The 25,681-nt window shown below is 46.7% G+C and overlaps 1 protein-coding gene across 2 annotated transcripts; it reads left to right on the top strand.

The window, feature by feature from the left end:
* The first annotated feature begins 543 nt into the window (after nucleotides 1-543).
* Nucleotides 544-24,403, top strand: GPR20 (G protein-coupled receptor 20). Of its 2 annotated transcripts, XM_032134490.1 has the most exons (3): nucleotides 544-643; nucleotides 13,603-13,699; nucleotides 23,052-24,403. In XM_032134490.1, exon 3 carries the CDS (start codon nucleotides 23,072-23,074, stop codon nucleotides 24,173-24,175), a length of 1,104 nt encoding a protein of 367 aa, XP_031990381.1. In that variant the 5' UTR covers nucleotides 544-643; nucleotides 13,603-13,699; nucleotides 23,052-23,071; the 3' UTR covers nucleotides 24,176-24,403. The 2 variants fall into 2 exon arrangements, with proteins under 2 accessions (XP_031990381.1, XP_031990391.1); XM_032134500.1 differs by lacking the exon at nucleotides 13,603-13,699.
* Nucleotides 24,404-25,681: the final 1,278 nt, after the last annotated feature.

The following is a 25,681-nucleotide window of genomic DNA, read 5'->3' as shown; positions in this document are numbered from 1 at the left end:
AAATGTCTACACACACTTTGGCTGCACAGTGTGTGCACAGGGCTGGGGGAGGGAAATTCTTTATGTCAAAGATAGTGAGGTACTGGACCAGGTTGCCCAGAGAAGCTGTGGAAGCCCCATCCCTGGAAGTGTTCAAGGCCAGGTTGGATAGGAGCAACCTGGTCTTGTGGAAGGTGTCCCTACCCATGGTAGGGGATTAAAACTAGATGGTCTTTAAGGTTCCTTCCAACTCAAGCCACTCTAAGTTTTCTACAAGTTCTGTGTGCGGGTCAGGTCTTCAGTGTACTCATGTTCAGATGACGAGATACACCCAGGATTACCTGGTCTTCACCTCTTCTTTCAGCATGAGCACCTAAAACTTCTCACCGCTGCCTGCTCACATCACAAAAGTTCATCTCCAGCTCATCCTCATTCCTCTCCCTTCCCGACCCCTCCCCTCTCCCCTGAAGACATCCTTTTTACCAAAACGAGCCGTGGAGGCTCGAAAAGACACTGACGTCAACGTAAAAGTAAACCAAAGAGGTCTGGTTCCTGTATCATCCCCGCGCCGGGCTGAGCGCCGGGGAGCGAGCCCACGGCCACTCGCTCGAGGAATCTGGAGCGGGCTCAGGGCTCAGCAGCTGAGCTTTCTCACTCCGGCTGTGTGAGTACTGGCTGCGGCGTGTGTCGGGCTGGGAGCGAGGGGGGAGAGGGAGGGAGATTCGCCGGCTGCTGCTTGGGAAGGCAGCGTGTGCTGATCCCGGCTGGGCTGAGAGTTTGGAGGCATCCGGATGGGGATGGGAGTCCTTGCAAGCCGGGCCGGGAGTGAAGCACGTGGGTTTGGATGAAGTTTGGCTCCACGTGGGTGGGAACAGCACTGGAGAGGAAGGAGAGTGTTGGACACCAGATGCTGGAGGGATAGAGGAGGGTTGGGGAGCCTAGAGCTGTTGCAAAGGAAAAGAGCATCTCATCTAGGGAAATGTTGGGTTTTCTATAAACTGAACTGATCTATTTGGATGGTAAAGAGCCATCGAAGGGATTCTGCATGAAAACTTGAATATTTCTGGTAAGCCTCCACATTCGGATTACCTCTGTCAAATCCAGCTACACGCACACCTGTGCATCCCACAAGGGTCCCTGTACAGAGGTGCAGAGCTAGACAGAGGATTTTTAGACCCAGGCCATGAAAAAGTGATCTGAGAAGGCTCAAAATTAACTTTACAGTTTAAGGTTAGGAAGCAGAAAACTTTCCCCAGGGAAACGATATGGAAATGTCCTTATTCTGTTTGCTGTGTGGGTGGGAGAAGTGGCTGGGCCAGAGCTGGGGTGGCTTAAAGGGATGAATGGCCTCACTAGGTCCATTGGCAGGTCTCTGCCAACTGGGACATAGTACAGCATAGAGGGAGCATCTCCCTGTGTTTACACAGCCTGCACTCAGTGGCAGTGTGATGAATTGGCAACGCGGCTCTTCAGACTCATTTCAGCTCTGTTTTGATGACAGGAGGCACCTTTTTTCTAACATTTCTCACATGCCAGGGCCAATTGTTCTTCTTCAGCAAAAAGCCAGCTCTTTTCCTGAAATGACAGCTCCTTCTGCAAAGCTAAAACTCCCCCATTCAGAAATAACACAGTGGGCATACAAGTTTAATCCCTATTACTTGCGCGTGACAGTACCAATTGAAAACCACCAGGGCAAATGCCTCTGTCGCCCATGATTAGATGCAATGCTGCACCTCAGCTTGCCCTGTAAATCCCTCCCTGAGCAGGGGAAAGCTGGACAGCACGAAAAAGGAGGCAGAAATACCCACCACCTTCCTGTTGTAGCATCTGCCAGCACAAGTGAGGGCAGAAGCCTCCCTTTGGCAGAAACCTCTTTACTAAGAAATTTTCCATCTCCTTTGTGCACAGAAATCTCTGCCAACCCACAGTAATAAAGAAAATCCCCATCTTCCCCCATCCTTTCTTACAAGGACACATGGCAACTTAGCAATGCAATTGAGCAGCTACTTTAGTAATCTATTTCAGAGCGTTTTCCCTCACTCTGCTCAAGTCTTCTTCCCCATTTCCCCAGTGCATTGAGATAAAAACACAGAGCCATTTCTTCCCTCCCCACAGAGCCTAAAGGTGCCAAAAGCACCCTAAAAGTCTTTCTTCCCCCGTTTTGAAGCAGGAGGCAAAGGCCAAGGAAGAAACTGCACATGAAACATCTCTCACAGCACGTTCTCCCCAGGGCAGAGCAAGCGGAATGGAGGAGGCTCCTGAACAAAGCAATAAATCCCACCAGGCGCACGTACAACACCACCACAGCTCTGCTCCCCCTTAAGTGCATCATGCCCTTGGGATGACGTGGTTCCCATAGGGATGCAGGCTGTTCTGGCCCTGCATCCCCTTTCAGAGGGTCAAGAACAAAACCCTGGACTCCAGCTTGTCAGGAGAGCAACAGGATTTTGGCTGTCCACATTTTAACAGGCTGGAGACAAGTAAAGAGGGATGTTTAGCAGGCAAGTGCTCAGCACATTCAGAGAAACCTCACCCATTAAGATGTGAGTCTTGATGCCTAAAATCAGAGACATCCAAATCCCTGGACCCTTTTTAAAATGGGAGACAAGTATTCCCCACAGGAGTAATGCTAACAAACACTCAAAGTGCACGTTTTTGTTCTTCAAGTCCAGGTTGGATGGAGCTTTGAACAACCTGGTCTAGTGGAAGATGTCCCTGCCATAGCAGGGAGGTTGGAACTAGATGATCTTTAAGATTCTTGCAACCCAAACCATTCTGTGATTCTATGATTCTGTGATTTTTCTTTCCAGCCTGGGTTATTATAGCAGGTTTCTATAAATGTCCAGTCACCAGGTTTAGGAGATGAGACTACTTATTACCTAAATATACATGTTAGTGAACATCCCATGACATCTGTGGTAAAATCTACAGCCCCTTCTGAGGAATGTCTGCTGCTTTTTAGCCAGCTCATCTGTAAATGCTGAAAGGACCCTTCCTGCTCTCTGTTTTAGCTCTCATCCATTTTTCATTTGTAGCCTGCATTTTAATTTGTAGGTTTTAGCTGTACATTTTTTGCGGATCACAAATAGCTGAGCAAATCCTACTGATGGCTTAGCAGGGAAACACTTCCCATCCTGTAAATCCCAGAGGCACAGCAGAGTCCAGCCGAGCATGACAAAGTCCAGAGACACAAGTAGTTGTGCTGAGGTGAAGCATGAATCAGGGGAATAGAAAAGTGAAGCCCAGAGCCAGAGTAAAGGATCAGTAAAGCTGTGGGGGTCAGATGGGATTAGGCTGATCTGGCTGTGACAACCAAAGAAATGATGTCACCCATCAGGACGACACTAACCAGGGACGCTGCTGTTCAGTCTCAGCAGGATATTTACTGGGATCAATAAACCGTTAGTGTATAGACACAGAAGGACGGAATTCTTTATTACCTCTTACACATAATCCATAAAAGATGTGCATCTCATCTATCACAGCCTGAAAAGCACCACTACAGCCATTATCACACAGCAGAAAGGATGGCTTCTTCCACATTGGTGCAAAAAAGATTTACTGTCAAATATCCCTTCCTCTTCATGGCTCCAGCCATCTTCTCTACAAATACCTGCCAAAAAGATGGGGCTCTGGGAAATGCCCCTAAGGCTAAGAATGTCAGCTATGGCTTCCAGTGTGGTGCACCAGCAGAGAGCTTCCCATCCTTGAATGTGCTGAATTTGTCAGCCTGTCTATGGGACATCTGGACAGATAGATTTGGCCACTTTGGGGATCTGCCCCATAGTGAGGCTATCACAAGTAGTTTTTGTCCTCATGGATGAGGGCAGGGATGCCTGTGGAGGTTTGCCAAAATTTTGTTTCATTCAGACCTACAAACAGCTGCAAACACCTACATCAGAATAGGTTGTTTGCTGCAGGTAGGCATTAGCAAGGTGAAATGGCACTGAGCTCTGAGCACACTGACCCACACAGAGACCAGCACAGGCATTTGTAACCCACCAGGGTCCTCTCAGTGGTCAACTCAGAAGGAAGCAATAAAGTGGGTACCTGGGCACAGCAGGACAGGGCACTGAGATGGCCTCAGTAGGACAACCTGCTTCTTGCATGACATGAAGGTTTCTAGCAGTCAAGTGCAGAGGACAGGAGATTGCTGGAGGTCACACACCTCCACCACACAGAGCCACTATTGTGCAACCAGCCTCTCCTCTTACAGGGATGTATGATCACCCTCTTGCTGGCCTGGCCACACTCCAGCAGCTGATCCACGAGCAGTGCAGAATGAAGAGGCAGAGCACACCTTTTCCTGCACCCATCACAGTCTAACTGGTCATTACCCATCTCAACAGAGAGGCCAATGCCTTATCAGGCTTATTAAAATCATAGAATTACAGAATAGTCTGGGTTGGAAGGGACATTAAAGATCACTTAGTTCCAACCCCTCTGCCATGGGCAGGAACATCTTCCACTAGACCAAGTTGCTCCAAGCCCTGTCCAACCTGACCTTGAACATTTCCAGGGATGGGGCAGCCACAGCTTCTCTGGGCGACCTGGTCCAGACTCTCCTCACCTTCACAGTAAAGAATTTCTTCCTCATATCTAATCTAAATCTCTCCTAGTTTAAAACCATTCCCCCTTGTCCTATCAGTATCCCCTTGTTCAAAAAGTATAGAATTATAGAACAGCTCAGATTGGAAGGGACCTTAAGCAAGATATTCAGACAGGTGCAACTTCACCTTTATCCTCAAAGTCTTTTTCTGGCAGGATGGAGAGAGAAAGCTGAGTTGTCATGCTGGGTTTCACCTGCTTGGCAGTCACAGAGCTGCAGTTCCCTGGCAGCCAGGCTGGCTCCTTTTGCCTGGGTTGAATATGCCAAGCAATACATCTCTGAGAAAAATCCAGGCTGCCAAGCTGTGTTATGCTGTCTCCAGCTACCAATTATGCGGATAAATTGATTGTCATTAGAGTGATAAAGTAGCACAACAAATAAACTTTCAGGAACCATGCAGCCCATTTTTCACACACCAGCTCGGAGGCTTCCCGCTGCTTTGATCAAACACACAGAAAATTGTCTGCAGGCTGCGGTGGTGTTAGAGACACAGACTTGTGGAGGCTGAAGCAAACCAGCCAAGAGGTTTAAAATACACCAATGACTCCACATTTCTGCACTATTGTGCAAGGCAGGTTGATCAGATGCTTTTTGAAGGGGTCACCATAAAGCTCACTCCGACCAGCAGCCGCCTCAGAGGATACCCAGGACTAAAATAGCAAGGGGCAGACGTCAGGAATCAGTCACTGGCAGCAGAGGGAAAGGAAGAGGAGTCGTGCTGCCTCTGTCCCCTGCCTAGATTAGATCTGTCTCATACCAGGGCTGTTCATCTCCCACTCACAACAGTATCAAGTTCACCCAGAGAATGAGAGCTGCTAAGATGCTGGCATTTATAATTCCCAACTGTATTATTCTTTGTAAGCAGCTTACCTAAGGAAGTGTGAGATTATTTTAAACGCACTGATTTATTAATACACCCAGGATGGCTCAAGCTGCTGGTTCTTACCCAAGGGAGTTCAGCAGTGGAGTTCAGCATCTTGACTCACAGTATTGGGTCTGATATATGACTAACTATGATCAGATGGCATATCTAAAAATACAGAGCCTGCCTTTTATTTTTCTTGGAAAATGGAAAAACACCCAAAGAAGCAGAGCCCAGTTTAGCAACCACAGCAGGCTGGATTTTTGCTTTAAAGAAGCCAGCAGTATTTGCCCAAAAGAAGGTGCCATCTTAGGTTGTGTTACAGCCATGGGATTAACCTGTGGCCCCAACGCTGTGGGAGGAACCTCTGGCTGCTGCTGTGGCTCTAACTCTGAATTACAGAGGACAGGGATGCTGATTGCACATCCCTGCCCTAGGAGACACAAGCAATAGGATTCCTCTTACCCAAAGGAAGCCTCTACACTGAGACTACCACAAACTGGGCTGGTCAACTGGTCCAGACTGGTGTTAATGAACTAAACCCTGCGAGACGAACCCGCCTTGCACCATTCCCAGGGAAGCTGCCACAGACATCTCCAGAGCTGTTATCAGGTTTGCCTTCTGTTGTCTCTTCTGTAGATTAAACAAGCCCAATTCTTCTGGTCTGCCCTGATGGTTCATGATTTGTTTGCCCTCAGGTAATTCCTACTGTTTTGGTTTGGACCTTTTCCAAGGCAGAAACACATCCCCCTTTCATTAGTCAATTTAACACTATTTATTTCATGTAATAGTGCTTTTGTAGAAAATAATCCCTCCATGTGACATGAAAGGCACATCAAAAAGCACCTTGCAGCACTCCCAACATAACAAAGACTGAAGCTATCAGTACCAAGATGAAGTTATGGAAAGGAATGATTCAGCAGTGACAGGTTGAGCTTTTGCTCCTGATATAAAACTTGCTTTGAGGCCAAACACAAACTGGAGTAGGGCTTTGGTCTTCCCTCCATTATGCCATCCGTTGCCCACACCTCAGTGAGTTCAAGAGCTCACCAGCAGTGACAATCTGGTGCTATCTATGATCACATCCCAGACAGAGAAAATATCACATTGGATTTCTGAACCATCATATTTCCACCTGACTCAGGTCTCAGCAGATTTTCTCTGCTCCAGGTGGGAGACAAAAGGGTCCATGACCTAATAGCAAAACACAGCACCACCACAAACACTGCCAGCTGGATCCTGCTGCCCAGCACCCTGTCCCGTTTGTTTTCAGGAGAAAATTGATTATTTTGGCATTGCAGTTTCCAGTAAATCACACATGGGATGCCTTCCTTCCCTTCCTGAAAATTTCTCAGAGCACTTCTGCACATTATGCTTAGAGGGATGGTTTCAGCCATAAGGAAAATGAGGCACCTCCCCAAAAAATGGGGGTTTTGTCCCCAGTGAGGCCCCTCACACAGAACTTGCTGCAAGGACAGAATCTGTAAACAGCTGAGAACAAAACAGAACACACCCCCTCCAAAATAAAAGGAAAAAAAACCCAACAGCAAGTGTACCAGCTTATTCCAGAGGCAGCAATTCTAGGAATCACTTGTAAGCAGGCAGCAGGGTGGTTGTTGGGGTTTTTTTCTTCCCAGATGGGGCCCTTTCTTTTCTTCCTGTTCCTATAGGGCTTTTCATCACTGTGGCATTTCCTACGATAATCCATCAGATTTATGCTGCCCTGTTCCAGATCAGAGCATTGCTGAGGTCTGTGCATGTCTAACAAAAGACAGCCCTGCCCTGAGCCCTTCCGAATCTCTCCAAACCAGGCAGACAAAGGGAATGGGAGAGGAGGATTAACATGTTTGCAGAGAGAGAGCAGGGAGAGGATGTCTTTCCCTAAAGCTTTTTTTTGGTTTGTGGGTCCAAATACCAGATTTTCCAAGTTGCAGGTGTCCTTCCTCCCGGGCTAGGTTACTCATATGGCAAAAAACCCCAAAAGTTGAACAGATGACCCTGGGAGCATCCCACTGCCCCTTTCCAAGTTTGTGGTCACTGCTAAATCAGAGCAGGTGGAGATAACAGACTGGTTCCCTAAGGTCCCCACCACTTCCTTGCCATGGGTTTTCAAATGTTCCTTCGTCCTTTTCATCCTCGCAGGGCACAGCACATCTCGAGCTCAAGGTTTTCTGGCTCAGTCCTGCCTCACTGTGCTTCCCACTGCCACAAACACAGGAGCAGAGTGCTGAGAGCTCCCTGGGGGCTCTTCAACCACCCAGCACCAACCATCCTGCCAATTCCTGCTTTGCAACCTTCAAACCAGAGTGGGGCAAGAGCCACTCCACCCAGCCCTGACCTCCCAGGGCATGGTGCCCAAGCAATGCCAAAGCCCAAAGCTTGTGTAGCTTTCCCCTTCAAGCACCAGTGTCCCTGTGTGCTCAGTGACAAACAAAACCAACAGGAAATACTTTGCTGAGAATAGGGAGAGTTCTGCAGTGAGGTTGTGACACTGGACATTGAGTTCTTGGCAATTAGCTTCTGAATCTTTGAAAAAAATAGCAAAAAAGAAAAGTACAAAAAGTGGCTGCTGGCTAGACCTGGGTTGGGGGACCAGAAAGATTGGAGCGGGACCCTGCAAAGGATCCCAGTGAGGTTTGGATCAGTAGGGGCAGCTGAGACATGACATGCTTTGTTGGGTGGCCAGAGTCCTGGTGGCTCACTTTGCTGGTGCCTTGACTGAGGAACCTTGTCAGAATCCTCACAGTTGTGAGACCTGTGGTAAATGGAGCAGAGTGGAATGGAGAGAGAGATCTGGGTTCAGCCCCACAGGGTACATTTATAACAGATTAGGGACTTCATACCCCTTGTAAGATACCCCCATGTTCATACCCCATGCAAGAACTGGAGATAGGCAAGACCAATGTTCTCCAAACCAGTCACTCAGGAAAGACCTCAGGGTTGCCCAGAAGAGCAGCTCGCTCTTTGGTCCTGCAGATATCTTCATTTTTCTTTCAGCTCAACAGGTCCATCAGCAAAAATGCCACAGCCTGGGGAGAAAAACGGAGGGGGAGGCAATGGTCAGCAAAGTCAATTCCCAAATATGCAGCTGGCAGGCAGGAAACTGGCTCCTACACACTTCTTCCCCCATCCCTGACTCAGGCAACAGGAATCATGGCCATCATTCTAGGGCATCACTTGTCTTTCCCTGTCCCTCATCAAGCAGATGAATCACAGCTGGATCCTATCAGCAGAGGCCCCGTATGGTGACTCTCTGATCTCCCTTCTTGCACAAACTCACAGATGGGGAGCCTGTTCAGAGGCAGGGATACAAAATTATGGTGGCCTCCAGCCCTTGCAGTCCTCTGAGGAGAGTGAGTGATAGTACAGCAAGTGCTGGGAAGTGCCTGTGATCCTGAGCAGTTGGCTCAGATTTTGCCCTGCAGAGCTGATGATGTCAGGTAGGTACAGCTGCCTCTAGACCCTGCTGAGATGCCATCACAGAGCCAGGTGGACCATCTTTTGTGGCTCTTCACAGCCTCTGTTATCCATGCTGACAGTTGGGTAAAAAGCCATAGGGGTGTCGAACATCACGGGGGGAACGGTCCAAACCCTCCTTGTCCAGGGACAAGTAGTTCACATTTCTTTGTCTATTTGGTGTTTCTATGCCATCATTGCAGGAAAGGTACAAAGGTTATCTCTTACCTGTCGTTTCAGTCAAATTTTCAGTCATATATCACCCTCCCAGAGGGAGTGAGAAAGACAGAAAAAAAAAAGTAAAGCTTTAGTAAGTGGAAAATTTTCAAGCTTGTTCATTGAATATACAAGAGTGTTAAATACTGGGGTGAGATTGTAGGTGGAAGAAGGTATTGTCTGAGTCAAAATCAGCACACAGGAGGCAGAGACAGATTCTGTCTAAGAATCAGTACAGAGAGCTCTGATCTTTTCCTCCAGTCATTCCAGCTATCACCTTAGGCATAACCAGCATGAATGTCTCAGGGTTCAGATCCCAAAGCGGTCCCAGGATCTCCCAGATGTCCCAGCATGGCACACCTGGATCACCAAGAGAGCAGCAAAGAATGGCCTCTCAATAGCCCAGCAGGCGAAGCCACATGTTGCTCTCTTTGGCTCCACATGAGTAAGTGCCACAAGCCAGGCTGGATACAGATGTCAGCCCTGATCTTCAACTGGACCTCCCATGGATTCTACCTGGATCTGCTTTAAGGATCCATCCATTTGCCATGCTATCCCTTCCACAAAGCACCAGCTCAGGAGCCACCAAAGAGGAGTGTGTTCCCACACTGCTCTCCAAGGGAACATGCACATCACTTCTTTATGGTAAGGAAGTGTGGTGGGGTTGAAGAACACCTCACCTAGATGGAAAATTCCTACACGTTTGAGTAGAGCCTCAGTGCCCACATATTTTCCAGCAAATCAAAGGTGACTCCTGGAGGACGGTCCAGTGCAGCAATTTCTCCACCCTTGATCCACCGGTGAGAACCTACACAGTTCTTTGGGTCAGTTCTGATTTACAGCATCCCACAATAGCCTTGGAGACTGAGGACAATCATGATTTTAGGGCTCACGGGCAGTGCGTATCATAGAGACATTCATGAATGTTTTCCAGCACTTTTTAAGGCCTGAGGATCTTCTAGAGTAGGTTTACCAGAAGGAAGAGGAGTTGAGGAGGGTAAAATGGATGTTGTAGACTCTCCTCAATGCCATTATCTTCCTTGACAGAGGGCTACTCACCTGGCAGAGACCATATTGTTGCCTCTCCATCAAGCCTGCAGCTAAAAAGAGGTTTTCCAGACAGTGCAGTGAAGATCCCACCCTTCAGAGTCCTCCATGCAGTGAGGATCCCACTCTTTGGTGACCTCAACACAGTCATGACCATGGGTAAAGGCTCGTCAGTTTTCTGAACTCTGTTACGTCTATGTCCAAGACCTTCTTGGGCAGGAATTCTCCTTTGCTTCTGGAGAAAATAATTCATTTGTGAGCATCTGTTCAGTATAACAGAGCCTAAATTAAGCTTCCTAAACAAACACAGGCATGTTCAGACACTGGATTTGGGTCCTTGCAGAGTTGGTCAACAGACACACCTTGAAAGCTGATCTGCCCATGTGCCTTGAGCCCGTCTCAGCTCTGTTAAAGTTCATTATGTAGTGCCCAATCTCAATCTCTTCTCCTGCAGCAAGGGATCAAAGGATGCTCAATTCCCCTTTTTGAATAGGACTGGAAGAGTACACCCTTCCCCTGACAAAAACAGGACACATCTCCCCAGAGGGATGTGTGGTATCAGCTTACTCTGCACCTCCCTCAAGAGTTGTCTGGCCTCCTGCTTTGCTGCACTGTGCCACAGAAGACTTTTAACCAGGGCCCTATTTCACATGGCAAGGTTAAGGGATTGCTAGGAATTACCATGGGCTAGTAGCATCCTTCCCTGATGTAACTATTAGTCCTTCTGTGTGCTGATTTTGACTGAGACAATACCTTCTTCTGCCTACAATCTCACTCCAGTGAGAACGAAACAGAACACACCCCCTCCAAAATAAAAGGAAAAAAAAAACAACAGCAAAGTTGAATATACACTATTGTATATTCAATGAACAAGCTTGAAAATTTTCCACTTACTAAAGCTTTACTTTTTTTTTCTGCCTTTCTCACTGCCTCTGGGAGGGTAATAAATGACTGAAAATCAAGAGATGATAGAAGCTCTTCATTTATCAGCTACAGTTGCAACTCCTCCTGAAGTCGACTGTGGGAACCGGGTCTGGGACAAAGTGTGGCCCTGAGCCCGGATGTGCCTTCTCCACCTTAGCATCTGCTTCCCAATATGGCATGTTCTGCACTATCTCAGGCACAACTTGAAACATTGCAGCTGTTGCCACTCAGAGCCTAGCTCTAAATCCAGCAAGGAGGGAGAGGCTGGGATAGTGGGGGAGTGCAGGGCACTGATTATCCCGTGCACAGGGATGGGAATGCAGCTCTCGTGTCATCTGGAAGCATAAAACCAAACCAGTCCTCACACAGGAAGGACCAGGCAGTCCCAGAGAAGGTGGACAGAGTGCAGCTACCAACAGCTCATCCTGGAGAAAAGTCTTCTCTTTCTTACAGTCTCACATTTGTAACTCCAGAGAGACATTCCCTAAATATAAAAATTTTGTTGACAGTCTGGGGGAATCTTAAGCATTTGCCACAATAAGCATTGAGAATGATAGAATCATAGAATTCTAGAATGGTCTGGGTTGGAAGAGACATTAAAGACCATCTAGTTCCAAGCCCCTGCCATGGCAGAGACACTTTCCACTAGACCAGGTGGCTCCAAGTCCCATCCAGCCTGGCCTTGAACACTTCCAGGGATGGGGCAGCCACAGCTTCTCTGGGCCTATCCTGGCACCTTGATAGGGTCCAAGTTCACCCACCCTGCCCAGCATTAGACCATGAGTTGGTTTCTTCTCTTTGTTCTTACCCCTGTTGAATTTCTAGGATGGAGGGAACTGAAGGCAGAATGATCACTCAGACAGGGCTCATGGAGAATTTCCAATCACACTCTCTTCCCAAACATAAGGAAGTGAGAAACAAATGAAAGTTCAGGCATATGCTTGAGCTAGAGGTCAGCTGTGGAAGGCTGGATACCCAGATCAGAGGGCTCATAAAGCCAAGGAGGATGTTCCTGAAACTGGCGGAACAATCTGCCCCTCAATGTGAGGAAACTCAAAATAGAAAATCAATAAAATAACCAGACAAAAAGAATCAGCTCAGTCTTCCTGGGAAAGATCCAAGGGTGAAAAAGTAATTCCAGAAAATGAGGTCAACCTTCTCTAATAACCATAGCTACTGTTTGTGCGCCAGTGAGACGCGCATGTGTGGAGTTTACCTCTCCTCTATTTATGGATTTGGCCTCTTGACCTGGAATTCGGTGCCTCTCAGTTGATCCTGTCGTGTTGTGACAGGCCATATCCTGCGTGTTTATTGCATTGGCACCAGTGTTGTCTTTATCTAAAGTGCGATGCAGGCCAGGACTGATACTAAAATGCAGCATCCATCCTCTCTGTATTTCTAAAGAACTGAATTTGATGTAAGTTCTCACTTTTTTTCTGCATTTTCTCCCAGAAGGACTTTCTAAAGCTACTGAAAAGCTCTTGGGGAGAACATCTGTGCAAACCCCAAAAAAGATGGGGTTTTGGTACCCAGTTTAGAGCAAGAAGTGGGACTTGAGATGGGACTTGAAGGATTTTGAGTCCTTAGAACATCAATCAGCAGAGGTGTCTTGAAAGCTGCTCTGGCCGTGTGATTTGAACCCGTCTCAATAATGGGATAATTCATTATGCTTTGTCCAATGTCAGTCTCTTCTCAAGTAGCCAAGGGTGTAGAGATACTTAAATCCCCACTCTGAGAAAGACCTGACACCCACAATGGCTCTACCATCAGCAAGGAAGAGCTGTGTGAGGATGGAGGAACATGTTGGGGGGCTCCTTGGTGGAGCCTCAGACTCTCTATTGCCACCCACGCTCAACCATTTCAGCCCTGGATAGATCTCATTATCTCCTCTCCCAAATGACTGCAGGCAGCACCACCAAAGTGTGCAGGGTCACCCTGTGGTTCCCTGTGCCAGGGGTTTTCTCAGGGTCTGAACATCTAGATTGGTTCAAAGGACATCACAGGTTGTGTGGCATTTGGTTCAGCACCTTCCTGCAGCTGCCAGGGATGTTTTTCTCTAATCCCAGTTCACATCAGGAAGAAAAAAAGAGGGGTATTTTCCTCATCTCACACATGGTGGTGCCATTGCAGGGGCCTTGAGCAGGCAAGTTTCCAGCAAGGAGATTTTGTTCCCACAGAGACACAGGAAAATTGACCTGGGGGCAGCAACATCAGTTTTAGTTTACTAGAGATGTTCAGGCATTAGCACCGTGAGTAAGGCTGGAGCCCTCTTTAGCATTTACAGCACTTCATAAATTTCAGAGAGATTTAGGGCAAGGAGCCAGATGTTTGGGGAGAAATTCTGAACACTACAGACAAGTGGAAATATTTTTTTTTTTGGTAGTGTGTATTTTTTCCCATTAGTTGCAAGGCTATATTTAGAAGGGGGGGGGGAGAGAGGGAGAGAACGCAAGAGAGAGATTAGGCATTTCTTCATATTCTGTAGTCACTCCAGTTGTTCTGCTTGTAGGAACAGATGTCTCTTTCCTGGGGTGATAGCAGACAGGTCCATGAGGAAATTTTCTTACCGGCAACTCCTCTAACATAGAAGGGAGATCAAGCCAGAGGTAAGTCAGTCCGTCGTGCAGGAACACACTGCAGGGATCATTGCAGGGAATGCTTTGGGATATTGGTCAGAGAGAAAGAGGGGGGCATGGGATTGGAGACAACGTGGGGCCAGGAAGGATTTGCTGGATATTGGACTCCAAGTCCTGGCTATTGCAGCAGGGAGCCCTGGCAGGGGTGGCAGCAGAAGGGGTCCACTGAACATGTGGATGAGTAGCTTGGGAAGTCTCTGGCTCTGCCCATCCAGCAGGTGTGGAAATCCATTGGGAAGTGCCTGACCTGAAAAGCCATGCTGTGCCAGCAGCTGGAAGGGTCTGCAAGGAGCTTCTCCCTTGTGACCTTCTTTGCTTTTGGGATTTGGGGCAGTGTAATGATATTTAGTTGTTCTTCAAAGAGATGGAGAGTGATGGGAAGTGTGCAAAGTTGCTGGCTTTCCCTTCTTGAAAAGTACTGTGCCAGCTCTTGTGAAGAGGGGGGGTGATGTCGTTTGTACATTTGTACTCCCAGGCGTAATTAAATTTTCATGAAATGCATTCAGGAAGGTTTTGGAAGCCAGGAGAAGAGATGATGTACTGCCCGGAATGGGGTCAGCTGTGAGTGGGGATGTTTTACCTGTTTGGCGATGCAGCAGGGTGCAAGCTCAGCTCTAGGAAAGGTGCTGTCTTCCCTCTCTGAACCCACTTGCTGGGTCAGTAGAAGGAAAAAGAAGATCCTTTCTAAGGTCCTTAGCAGACCACTTCGGAAATGCTCCCTGATTTCATAGCAACATACTCACCAACAACAATGAGTTTTTCCAGGTTAACCTGGTGAATCCAAAATTTGCAAAACCCTGAAGGCACTGTGGGGTCTGCACAGCAGTGTCATATGTGCCTCTCTAAGGAAACCCCAGAATCCAGTCTCCCAAAGGGTTAAGACCTGGTTGACCATCTTGGGATGCCTCAAAAACTGTCTGCTCCCTAACTGGGTCTCCCACCTCAATGCATTCCCTGGGCCAAGCCCACACATGGCTTCATGCCTCAGTTTCTCCCTGCAGCCAAGAGAGCAGCACAGCTTGAAGTGAGTGCTGGGAAGCAGAGCTAGTACACCTGACTCCTCTGCATCGCCCCTTCATCCCTACCTCACTGCTGTCCCTGTGCTCCCTGGGGTGTAAGCATTGTTTCACCAGTCCTGCACTCCCTGGCTGTGCAGGAGCCCAGGTATTCCCCAAAAGCAGAACTCTGCTGTTGCTCTTTTACTGCCTTTCTCAGCTTCTTGCCAAAGGACAGAGCAAGCAGGCAGCTGAAGGCAGAAAGAGGACAAAGTGCTCAAAGATTGCTAAATTTGTAATTAAAAATTTCTCAAAAGCAACCAGCAATACACTGGCCAGATTGTTTTTGCACTTGCCTGGGAAGTTCCTGCATGTGCCTATATGGTAATTCTCACTGCAAGGTGCTCCTTGCACACAGCCACAATAGCTGTTATTCCAAACTGACATTTCTAGCACTTTCTCTCCGGTGCCCTGGAAACACTCAATGGATTACTGTGATCCCTATAAAATCAAATGCATTTCTCTTGTTCTTTTACAACCTCCGAAGAAGATAGGCTCAAATCCATCTTTCCTGGCTGAGCCCTTAAGAATCCAAATCCATGTGTTTTGTTTAAGATGTAACTTTTTTTTTAAAAATGTTAATCATCTTGGAAAAAAATTCCCCCAAAAATACGTGTTTTCCCCTCATGTATAATGGTCCACAAGGGACAGAGAGGAAAACACTCAGGAAGTCATGCTGTGATTTCTCTGAAAGTAAGAGAGCTGGAGACACACAGCACCTACTCCAGAGATGTCACTCCGTGCTCCCTTGTGACAGATGGCACTTGGTACGAGCCCCGACAGGCTATGAGATATTGGCCTTTTAAATGCTAGCAGCCTGATAGAGCATTCACCAAGACACTTAGCATTTCTGTCACTCCAAAGCCAAGATCTGATAACACAGAAAAGAGGGACATGAAAAATACAGTGGTATTGATAAGGTATCATAGACTTCCAAATGTTTCAGGAGGGACTTTTCTACATAGTGTGGTAAAAACAAGCAAAAATACACAACCTCCTTTTATTGATGACCAGTACTAGCAAGCCTCATCAGAGATGTGCTGGGGGATCTCTAGGTGTCCACCACTGCTGGGTGGATATCTGTAGGTCTGGAGAGGCAAAGTATGTACAATCCCAGTTCTCTTTTTCCTTGCACATGCACATCTGGGCTCTTTCTTTCAAAGACCGAGGCATTGCTGCTACAAATGGCCATAGAGGAGGTATAAATTCATAAGAAATCTGCCAGTATGTGAATTTTCTCCCCTGTGTATCTTTGGGAGCTTCATTTCAGTTTTTTCATGCATGCTCAGGACAGGGCTAAGGGAGAGCCATGCAGACCTTTCCAAGTTTTAAATAGATTGTCCCTGGAGTGTCCAGGACTATGATCTGTCACCTGGTTTTAAGAAGCAGGTTCAAGCCTGGATGCAGAGAGTTGGCATTTGGTCTAAGCCAAGTGGTATCAGTCCCATCTGGGTCACTTTGCTCCGTGGAGAAGAGGAATGCACTTTGGAGAGTTGTGCTCTCTCCCTCTTCTAACTGGCAGTGATCCCTCATGGCCTAGGGTGACCTGCTGGACTAAATCATTGCTTGGGCACCCACAGACTATTTCTTGTCCCAAAATGAGCCAGGGATGTGGGTTCCTCACTCTCAAAGGATGTGATTTTGGCCTTGGGCCCATAGAGAGCACAGGATCCATCCATGTGTACACACAGCATTGAACACGACATGGTGGGTGGAGCTCAGATCACAACACAGAGTAATATCCATTGCCCATCCACAGCAGGGCCTTGGAGATGAAGAAGCACATAGAGGCAAACTGGGCATCTCAGGCAGGAGGCAAACAGCTCAAACAGCACATCAGCAACGCCAGCCCAACAATCAGCATCATGCCTGAGACTGGACATTGAAGTTTTCCCTCCAGCCAGATGGGAAATCTGAGTCTCATGGCCAATATTAGAGATTCAAAAGTCAGTGGGGGGTGTTAATCTCTCTTGGCCTTGAGAGGAAGCTGTATGAGGAGCAGGTGAGGTCACTTGGTCTGTTTAGCCTGGAGGGGACCAAGGGGAGACCTCATCGCAGTTACAACTTCTTTGTGAGAGGAGGGGCAGGCACTGATCTCTTCTCTCTGGTGACCAGTGACAGGACCCGAGGGAATGGCCTGAAGTTGTCTCCAGGGAGGTTTAGGTTGGATATTAGGAAAAGGTTCTGCACCCAGAGGGTGGTTGTGCACTGGAACAGGCTCCCCAGGGCAGTGGTCACAGCACCAAGCTTGGCAGAGTTCAAGAAGTATTTGGACAACTGTCTTGGGCACATGGCGTGACCCTTGGGGATGGTCCTGTGCAGGGTCAGGAGCTGAACTCAATGATCATTCTGGGTCCCTTCCAGTTCAGGATATTCTGTGATTCTGTGATTCCAGACAAAAGCTGTAACTCAGCACATGACCATTCAAACTACCAGACATTGGCCATCACACTCTTCGTGACACATGGGCAAGAAGGCCATGGCTGGATAGTGCCAACACCCAGAAATTAGCTATGAGCTGTCCCAGTCAGGCTGGTTCTCCCATGGTTTGGCATAAATCTGAAATTATTTCTCTTCAGGAAAACAACAAGAAGCAAGCAATACTCTTTTCTTCACAGAAACCATCCAGCCCTGTTTGCTGTGTTTCAATGCCAAAGCAATTGTAAATTTGCAGGGAATGAAAGGATGTGTGGCGGAGAGTGTTAAAAAATGCCTTGCAGGTTCACATTGGAGGAAACAAGGATCACTCTCAATGCCTGTTTGTGTGGTTGTCAGCTCCAATTTCCTCTGTCCTCCTAATGTTTTTCAATCTGCTGGCTAATTTCAACCAGAATTTGGCAGAAGGCAAAGATCACCTCAATTTTCAGGAAATTAGGCAGCAAAGAAAGGAGAAAGTCAAACAAGTGTTGGAGCCAAGGGAAGAGCTGGAATGTGAGTGCTCATTAAGGCAGCCAAGTGTCCACATGGGAAAAAGTTATAATAAGCATCTCAAGCAGGGCAAAGCATTCCCTCAGCCCTGCGAGCCACTGCGAGACATGAGACTGCAAGAAAGCAGGTGTCATTTAATCTGACACTCATAAAACTATGTGTTTTGTGTCTCCAAAGTCCCTTCTATGTCCATGGCATTGGAGGGGAACTCTAGACTGGATTTGGCTATTTACAACTGCAGTTCCCCACAAGGTGGGTGTTTCACACACTTGGTCCAGCCACCCTCAGACCTGGAGGTTTACAGGAGACTTCAATGCCTAGGAATCAAGTGAGGGTAGAGATCTGATGCCCACACAAATGGGATCTTACCTGCCCTGAGAATAGCCTCGTTTCTGCTTCGGGATAGAACCTGTCTCCCTCAGAACTAGCTCTCTTCTCACAGCCCAAGGGGCAGACGGGCACCAGCTTTTTAGTTTCAGCAGCTGAACTAATTCCCTTTCTCTCCCTTTCTCTCTCTGTTTCTCCTGTCAGCAAACCCACCCTCCCCAGGCTAAACACAAGACACACAGAACAAGCTCTACCATGTATAGGGCAAGGTCGACATGCACAAAAACACCATATTTGGCCAGTTTGAGCCAGAGTTGAGTGAGAGCTTGCCAGAAGGAGAATCACACAATTTAAATTGAAAGAGAGTGAGTTTAACCCTTCATTTATAAATATGATGATAAATCACCAGGGGAACTTTAAACATGGGAAGGCTGCAAAGCTAAACACACACTGCTGCCACCCCAGGCAGCAGAATAACACCAGCAGGCAGGACAGGGTAAGGGGGACTGGGGGGGTTGATAGAGGAGCCAGGTTGCCGGATCAGATGTTCCAGTTCAGGACAGGGAGATGAGAAAAGCTGAAGCTGTTTATACTAAATTACACTCGTGCTTGTTAACGTCCTTTTCAACTTTCCGATCCCAGTGTGTGGCTCTGGTGTTTTCTCTGGGTCTGCACACAGAGATCCTTTCTGCACACCAATAAATAACCCTTTTGGCATGCAGTTAGGACAAAGCTCAGTTGTCTGACCTGCCTTTTCATTTGTATCCCATTACTTGAGTTGCTGAGCCGGATCCAAAAGTCCCCTGGGCTAAGGAAGTGAACCCTACTAACTTCAGCAAGTGCAGGGTGAGGCTTAATGCTGACACCAAGCACAAGGTTGGGTGAAGTGGAATACGGGATGGTCAAGGATCTCTTCCTGGGGCAGAAATAGCACTGAGATGCCCATGCTAAGTTAACAAGGGTGATGCCAAGCAGTGAGTGAGTGAGGGAAGAGGCTGCAGGACCTATGTTCAGCACAGCGACCATCTGTTTCCTATTTGGCCCAAGAATGATGGAATTGGTTATGTCACACAACGATGAGAAAGTATTTCAGAGCAAGTCCCCCTCTCCCAGTGCTGAGCAGGGACCTTTATCAGAATGAGGGAAAGCAGGTCAACCTCCAGTCTCTGTCCCTCCCTTTATCCCATTTCTAGCCAGATTCCTGCTGTACTTTTAAGGAAATGCTACCAAGAGTCTCCCAGCCAGACAGACAAAATCCCGCCTCAGAGGTATAATGTAACAGCATAGGCCAACTGGCACGGTCAGACAGCACTTAGAAGGATGTGTGTTTACCCATCTTGGGCTTTGCAGACTGCCAGCTCCCAGAAACAGGGATTGCATGGAAATCTGGGGGGCTGAGAGCTCAGTTAGGTATGAAGTAGGCTGAGCTCCAAGCTCTTTGTAGATTTTAGCAAGGGGGTTAACCCAAAGTCTATTTGCTCTGTAAGTAAAGGTGGTTCTTGCAGCTCTTCATGAGCTCATGCCATAGCAATGAGTAATAAATAGTGCAAAACACAGCAAAATAAAGGTTTGCAGAGGCTGAAAAGCTTCTCATTAATTTAGCCATGCCCCTCACTGCCTTCCATATGCCACTACTTCATGGTGATGGGTAGCTGAACTGACTCACTTAAACACCTGCATGAGTATTTCTGATTGCAGAGAAAGAGACCTGGTTGAGATAATATTTGGACTCAGAAAGGGGAAGAATTTAAAATCTTTGGAAATTTTTAGCTTTGCTCAGACACAAGGTCAGGCTGCCTTTCTGTGCTGCAAAATGGGCAATGTACCTTTCTCATGGGTTTGGAGTCCCATAATGGAAAAATCCTTAGCAGCTGTAAACCAGGGGTTTGGTCCAGCTCCATCTCATTAAAAGTACTCAGAGGAATTTTGTTGCTTTGCTAGTCCAGTTCTCCATCCTTTCTGCTTGTGAGCCATGAGATGAGGACAGTCCCACAAAGAAAGGAAGAGGCCATTCACCCAAACATCCATCAGTAACAATTTGATTAGAAGAAGATTTTTCCCACAACAGTCCAAGAGGCAGCTTTTTCACAGACTGTCAGGGAGGAAATCTTCAGGATTAATTAAATTTGCCAGGACTTCTTTCATGTATTTGTTTGGATTTTGAGTTCAGATCGGGCAGCAATGGACTGGGAAAAGACACAAACTCTAATGCAGCACTTCTTTGCATATTCAATTTGGCAAACACAATGTTACCTGTTGTTTTTTAGCAGTTTTTAACATCTCGAGTTTTTTTCCTTGCACGTGGGGCTCAGTGGAAAAGGTGACTATGTAAGCCAGGACATAGTATATGCTGATTATTTTAATTTTCTATTTGTCTGTAACATGTTCTACATCCCTCAAAGGCATTGTGAGGATGAGGAATATTTGAATGTATTTGGAGGCACTGATTTCACTCAGGCAAGAAACGCAAAGTAAGATAAATATCAGGTGTTTGTGATAAGGGATCTCAAACTGAAGAAAAATGTCCCAGAGGAGGCAAGTTACTAACAAAATGTAATATCAGAGCAAACAGCCAGTGCCATGGAATTACAATGAGAAAACAAATGCATGTGTAATTCAATAAAGCCTAGTGCATGCTCAGGGATGGGATGGGTGATTTTTTCTTCTCCCTTGCTCAAGAATGTGTCTGAACACAGATATACAGACTCTCACTGCACTCCAGGGGCATCAAAGTCTTTCTTTATTCCTTGGTTTCCACAGTGCTCCTCTTGATAGCATCTGCAAAGAGAAAGCTGGGAGCAGATCCAGGCATCTGCTCATTTCAGTTTGTTTTTGTAATTAAAGAGTGAAACAAACAGAGAAGATGGTGAGAATTTTAGGAAATCAGTAGCAAACAGACCAGGGTTCTGCATCCTACCCATGCATCTTTCTCAGGTGTCAGACTTTGCAACTCCACTACCTTCAGCCTATCTTGAGGCCAGTTTTTCCTGTTTTTCTCTGACAGTGTGCTTGGCACAAAATATAAAGAGACAAGACTCTCCCTCAGGAGTCTGCAGGCTCAGTCAGACCCAGAAAAAATGCCGTGAACATGTGTGCTACTTTGGCTGCCACCAGAGCTCAGTACAGGGTGAGGTAATCTGGTCATTCCCAAACCAGATGATGTTCCAACGTCTGGTTTCTGCTGGAGATGACCTAGAGGTAAAAAGGGACAGAAACTAGCATTGTTCCTCTTTGCCCAGTAGTTCTTTGGGACATTAAAGGTGGCCTGACCCCAGGCTTCAGGATTTCAGTCCTGCAGTGTGCTCTGGCACTGCATTGGATCTCAGGAGGGCTTTATGTCTGAGCACCAGCCATTCCAATGGACAATTAAACTCCTTGGGCTTGAGTGGCTACCTAAATAAAACAAATTGCCATTTGATTGGAAATATCCTTCTGAGCTCAAGGATATTAAAAACCAGTTTTTTCCTTCACACCATTTCCACAGACTGAGAGTCAAGAAGGAACTATAGTAATCCCCAAACTCCAGGCCAACAAACCCAAGTTCCATCATGATGGCAAAGTCACTTCTCCAAGAATTTTCACACCTGGTCTTCTAAATTCTCAGTCCTAATCTCTGCTTTTTCTCAACAAATGTTCTGCTTCATGCTCACCTGGCTTGAATGAACCATGCAGAGTAATCACAACTAGGCTGTAGCATCCCGTGAGGACTCTTGATCTTGAATGTTGGCTATTGACCAAACACTGGTGAAACACACCAGGAGTGCTGTATGCAGGAAATGCAGAGACGCTTGGTGGCCAGGCAGGAGAAGGCTTTGGCACTCATCAGGCAGGCTCAGAGCTGCTGTGATGTTCTCTGGACCCATTAGTACTGTACCTGCAAAACATTTTCTTTTGGAGTTCAGCAGGAACTCTTCTGAGGATCCACTTTCATCCTAAGTAGCTTCCTCCTCCACTTTGTACACAGCCACCAACAGCTTGAAGCATCTCACAGGCGACAGAGCACTTTTGGTCCATCATCCTGATCCCCATAAGCAGCAAAAAGGATTAGTGCAGGAAAAAAGCCAGCTGCCAGAGGATGGAGCGTGCTTGGCAAAGCTGGACATCCAGATTCCCTCAGCAATTCCAGCCTTCCACAGTGAAACACCCAGCCCAGGCACACTGCAGTTCTGTGAGCGCTGGGAGATGTGTTTGCAGATCCTTGTCTCCCAGTCCTTCTGCATTTGGCTCACTGGTAGCACGGATTTCAAACCCCCATAAATCAAGTCTTTCAGCATCATTCTCTGCTGATCCAAGCTGGTTTTTTTAATGTCAAAGCCCTGCCCAGCCACTTTGAGATATTCCAGACATTTTTCAACCATTTATTTTTATTGAAACCAGCCAAGTCTCTGTATATATTGGGCCCTTTTTTTATCTTTTTAATATACAAATGAGTTTAAAATAGTGTATAAGTCAGGAATGATTTGCAAATTAAACTGTCAAACCCTGGCAGGACTAGTGGCTGACACCCTTAGCTTGAAATCTCCCAGCTGCTGTTGCTGTTAGTGCAGATCTCTAGAAGATGCCACACAACCTGCTTCTGCTTTCTTAGAAAATTCAGCCATTCCTTGATTTCAGGGAAATCTTACAGCTCCTGAAAACACTACCACATATAACTCTCTAATGGGATCACCTGCCCAAGGCAAGAGATGTGATATTTTAGGAGTCCAGTGCTGGGGTTATGGTTATGCAAAGGTCTTCTGGTCTTAAAACCATTTATGTACAAGGAAGAGGAAGAGGAACTTGAAGTGCGGAGTGTGTGTCTTCCCTAAAACATGCATCTGAAACCACTGGAAGACACTAATTATAAACACAGGTATTTTCCTTGCGATTATTGGTAATCCCATATTGGCAGATGGGGATCTACTACTAAGGATGTGTAAATACGTAGGTTAAAATGTTCTTAGGTGACAAGATTTTGAGCCCTGAGGAATGCTGACACACTTATCATTATACCTCTGTTTCTTTTCTTCCAGACTGCTGGAAGTCAGTGACCATGCCGACCTCCTCCACCCAACTGCCAGCCCTTGACTCTACCAACTCCACCGAACAACCAAAGTCCAACATCAACTTGTTCTCCAAATTCATCCACTCAGACGAACAACTGGCCACAGATTTTTATAGCCTGTGGATTGGCCTGATGGTAGTCAATGCCATCATTTTCCTGGTGGGTGTTGTGCTGAACAGCTTGGCATTGTATGTCTTCTGCTTCCGTACCAAGACAAAAACCACCTCTGTTATTTACACCATCAACTTGATTGTAACTGATCTCTTGGTGGGCTTTTCCTTGCCTGTCCGGATCATCATGTTCTACAGTGCAGGAGATTGCAAGAATTGTCCCTTGGTTCACATCTTCGGCTACTTTGTCAACATGTACTGCAGCATTCTCTTCTTGACATGCATCTGCGTTGACCGCTACCTGGCAATCGTCCAGGTGGAAGCCTCACGTAAATGGAGGAACCCCACCTGTGCCAAGGGGATCTGCATCTTCATTTGGATCTTTGCCTCTGTGGTGACTTTCTCCATCCTGATCATGGCAATAAAGTTTGCCGAGTGCTGCCTCTCCAAGATTCTGGTCCTGATGGTCTGTGAGTACTTCTTCCCCCTCATCATAATCATCTTCTTCACCACCAGGATTATGTGTGCCCTGTCCAAGCCCAGCCTCATGCACCAGAGTCGGGAGAGGAGAATGAGGGCTGTGCAGCTCCTTATCACTGTCCTCATCATCTTCATGATCTGCTTCACTCCTTTCCACGTGCTACAGGTCGCAATCTCCATCAACCCAGACATTCCTCACAACATCAGCCTCCTCGTCTACCACGTGACAGTGACTCTAAGTAGCCTCAATAGTTGCATGGACCCCATTGTCTATTGCTTTGTCACCAATAACTTCCAGTCAACCATGAAAAACATCTTCAGGAAAACCGAGCCACAGCAAACTAATGCAGACATCCTGGGTACGAACAAGAACTCCAAGGGCTCCAATGCAATCATCGCCTTCTCAAACACAATAGGAAGCCCTCTGGGCTTGCCACCGCCAAGCAGTGCCCAGATACAACCCACATCTGATGGGACACACTGCAGTAAGCCAGTGCCATGATGCTGGAATATTGCTAGGATGCACAATACTATTGTTTTTGAACTCTTTGTGTTTTAGGCTGAGGTTCAGACTAACAGTGGTGGAATTTATTCCTCAAGAACATTGTGGTCTGTTTGGAAATGGAACCTACAATGCTGTTAGTACCATACAAAAGAGAGTCTATTAATTACTGTTCCCAGCAGGGAAGTTTTCTTTGTATTTTAATACAGACATTTTGCTAGCAACAAACTCTTTACTGTGGTTTTCTTTTCATGTTTGTCGTCATAACGCAACACTTTTAGGATGACTTAGAAAGCAGGATAGCTCTGGTTTGTAATGAAAGATTTTTGTGCCTTGGGCATGTGCTTAAGAATAAAGGACAAGAGGGATGCTTCCAGAGCTATCCACTACAAAGATTTTAGATGCCAATGGAATGGGAAAGAAAGTATTCTAACCCACATATCACTAGTGACTACTCATTTGTTCCTGAAAAAGTCTGAACCTTCTCAGGGAAGAGATGAAGTCAAGCATCTCTTGGCTATGAGACAGCTATAAGAAAACATACATATATTTTCATAAACATTGTCTGTGTTGGGGAGAGGTTAAGGATATGCTCCACCTGTATTTGGATCACTAAATCCCCTGAATTGCAGATGAGTGTACAAAAATCTGTGAAAATGAACATGCAGCCCAGCAAACTCTGCTGTTCTGCTCTGTTTCCCCAAGGAACAGCCAAGATGAAAACCAGAACCAGACTATGATGCTATACTATTCTGGTTTGGTTTTTCTTCCTGTCATGTTGTAACATCAGGGCTTGCTGTTCTAATTCCCCCATCAGCCCATCCACTCAGTCACTCAAACGTTGATACTTCCAAGCACAGAAAAAGAATCTGTTGCAGGCATCTAGGTTGAAATTCACCCCAGTACAAACTCACTAGGATGTTTCAAAGAGCCATGTTTAAAGGCTCTTAAAGGTTTAAATAGGCTAAGGATGCTGCAAAATTCTAGCCATAATGGTGGGGGAATGTTTTAGACAACATTATATCAATGAAACAATGCAAATGCAAAAAAATAAAATTATCCTAGGAAAAGTGCAAAACCTGTGGATGAACAGCAGTAACTGTTGTTGTTGCTCCACACCTCACTCACATGTCCATGGCCACTCCAACTGGAAGACTACCACGAATTCATCAAGTCTAGTGATCAGCTTTTCCTGGCACTCACTGGTGTAACCAGTCAGAAGAGCAAGCATTGGTCCAAGCTAGAGCATCCTGGAGTACTCTGCTTCCTTGGGACCTGTGGTACAGCCATCTCCATGCCACAGGAACACAACATAAACAATGCCTCACACTGCCTCTTGCAATGGGGTTTGCAAGAGTTTGCCTCTTGCAATGCATATATGTTTCACCTGACCTTTTTCCCTGCCCAATCCAATGGGACTAAAATTTGAACCGTCAGTATCACTGCAATACAGGGAATGGGGTGCTCCAGTACCTATTCCAGACAGTGGAGTCTGTAATTGCCAGT

The sequence above is a fragment of the Corvus moneduloides genome, chromosome 1, assembly GCF_009650955.1.
Source record: "Corvus moneduloides isolate bCorMon1 chromosome 1, bCorMon1.pri, whole genome shotgun sequence".
Taxonomy (NCBI): domain Eukaryota; kingdom Metazoa; phylum Chordata; class Aves; order Passeriformes; family Corvidae; genus Corvus; species Corvus moneduloides.
The sequence above is the reverse complement of the archived record's forward strand: the minus strand, read 5'-3'. Positions and strand labels throughout refer to the sequence as shown.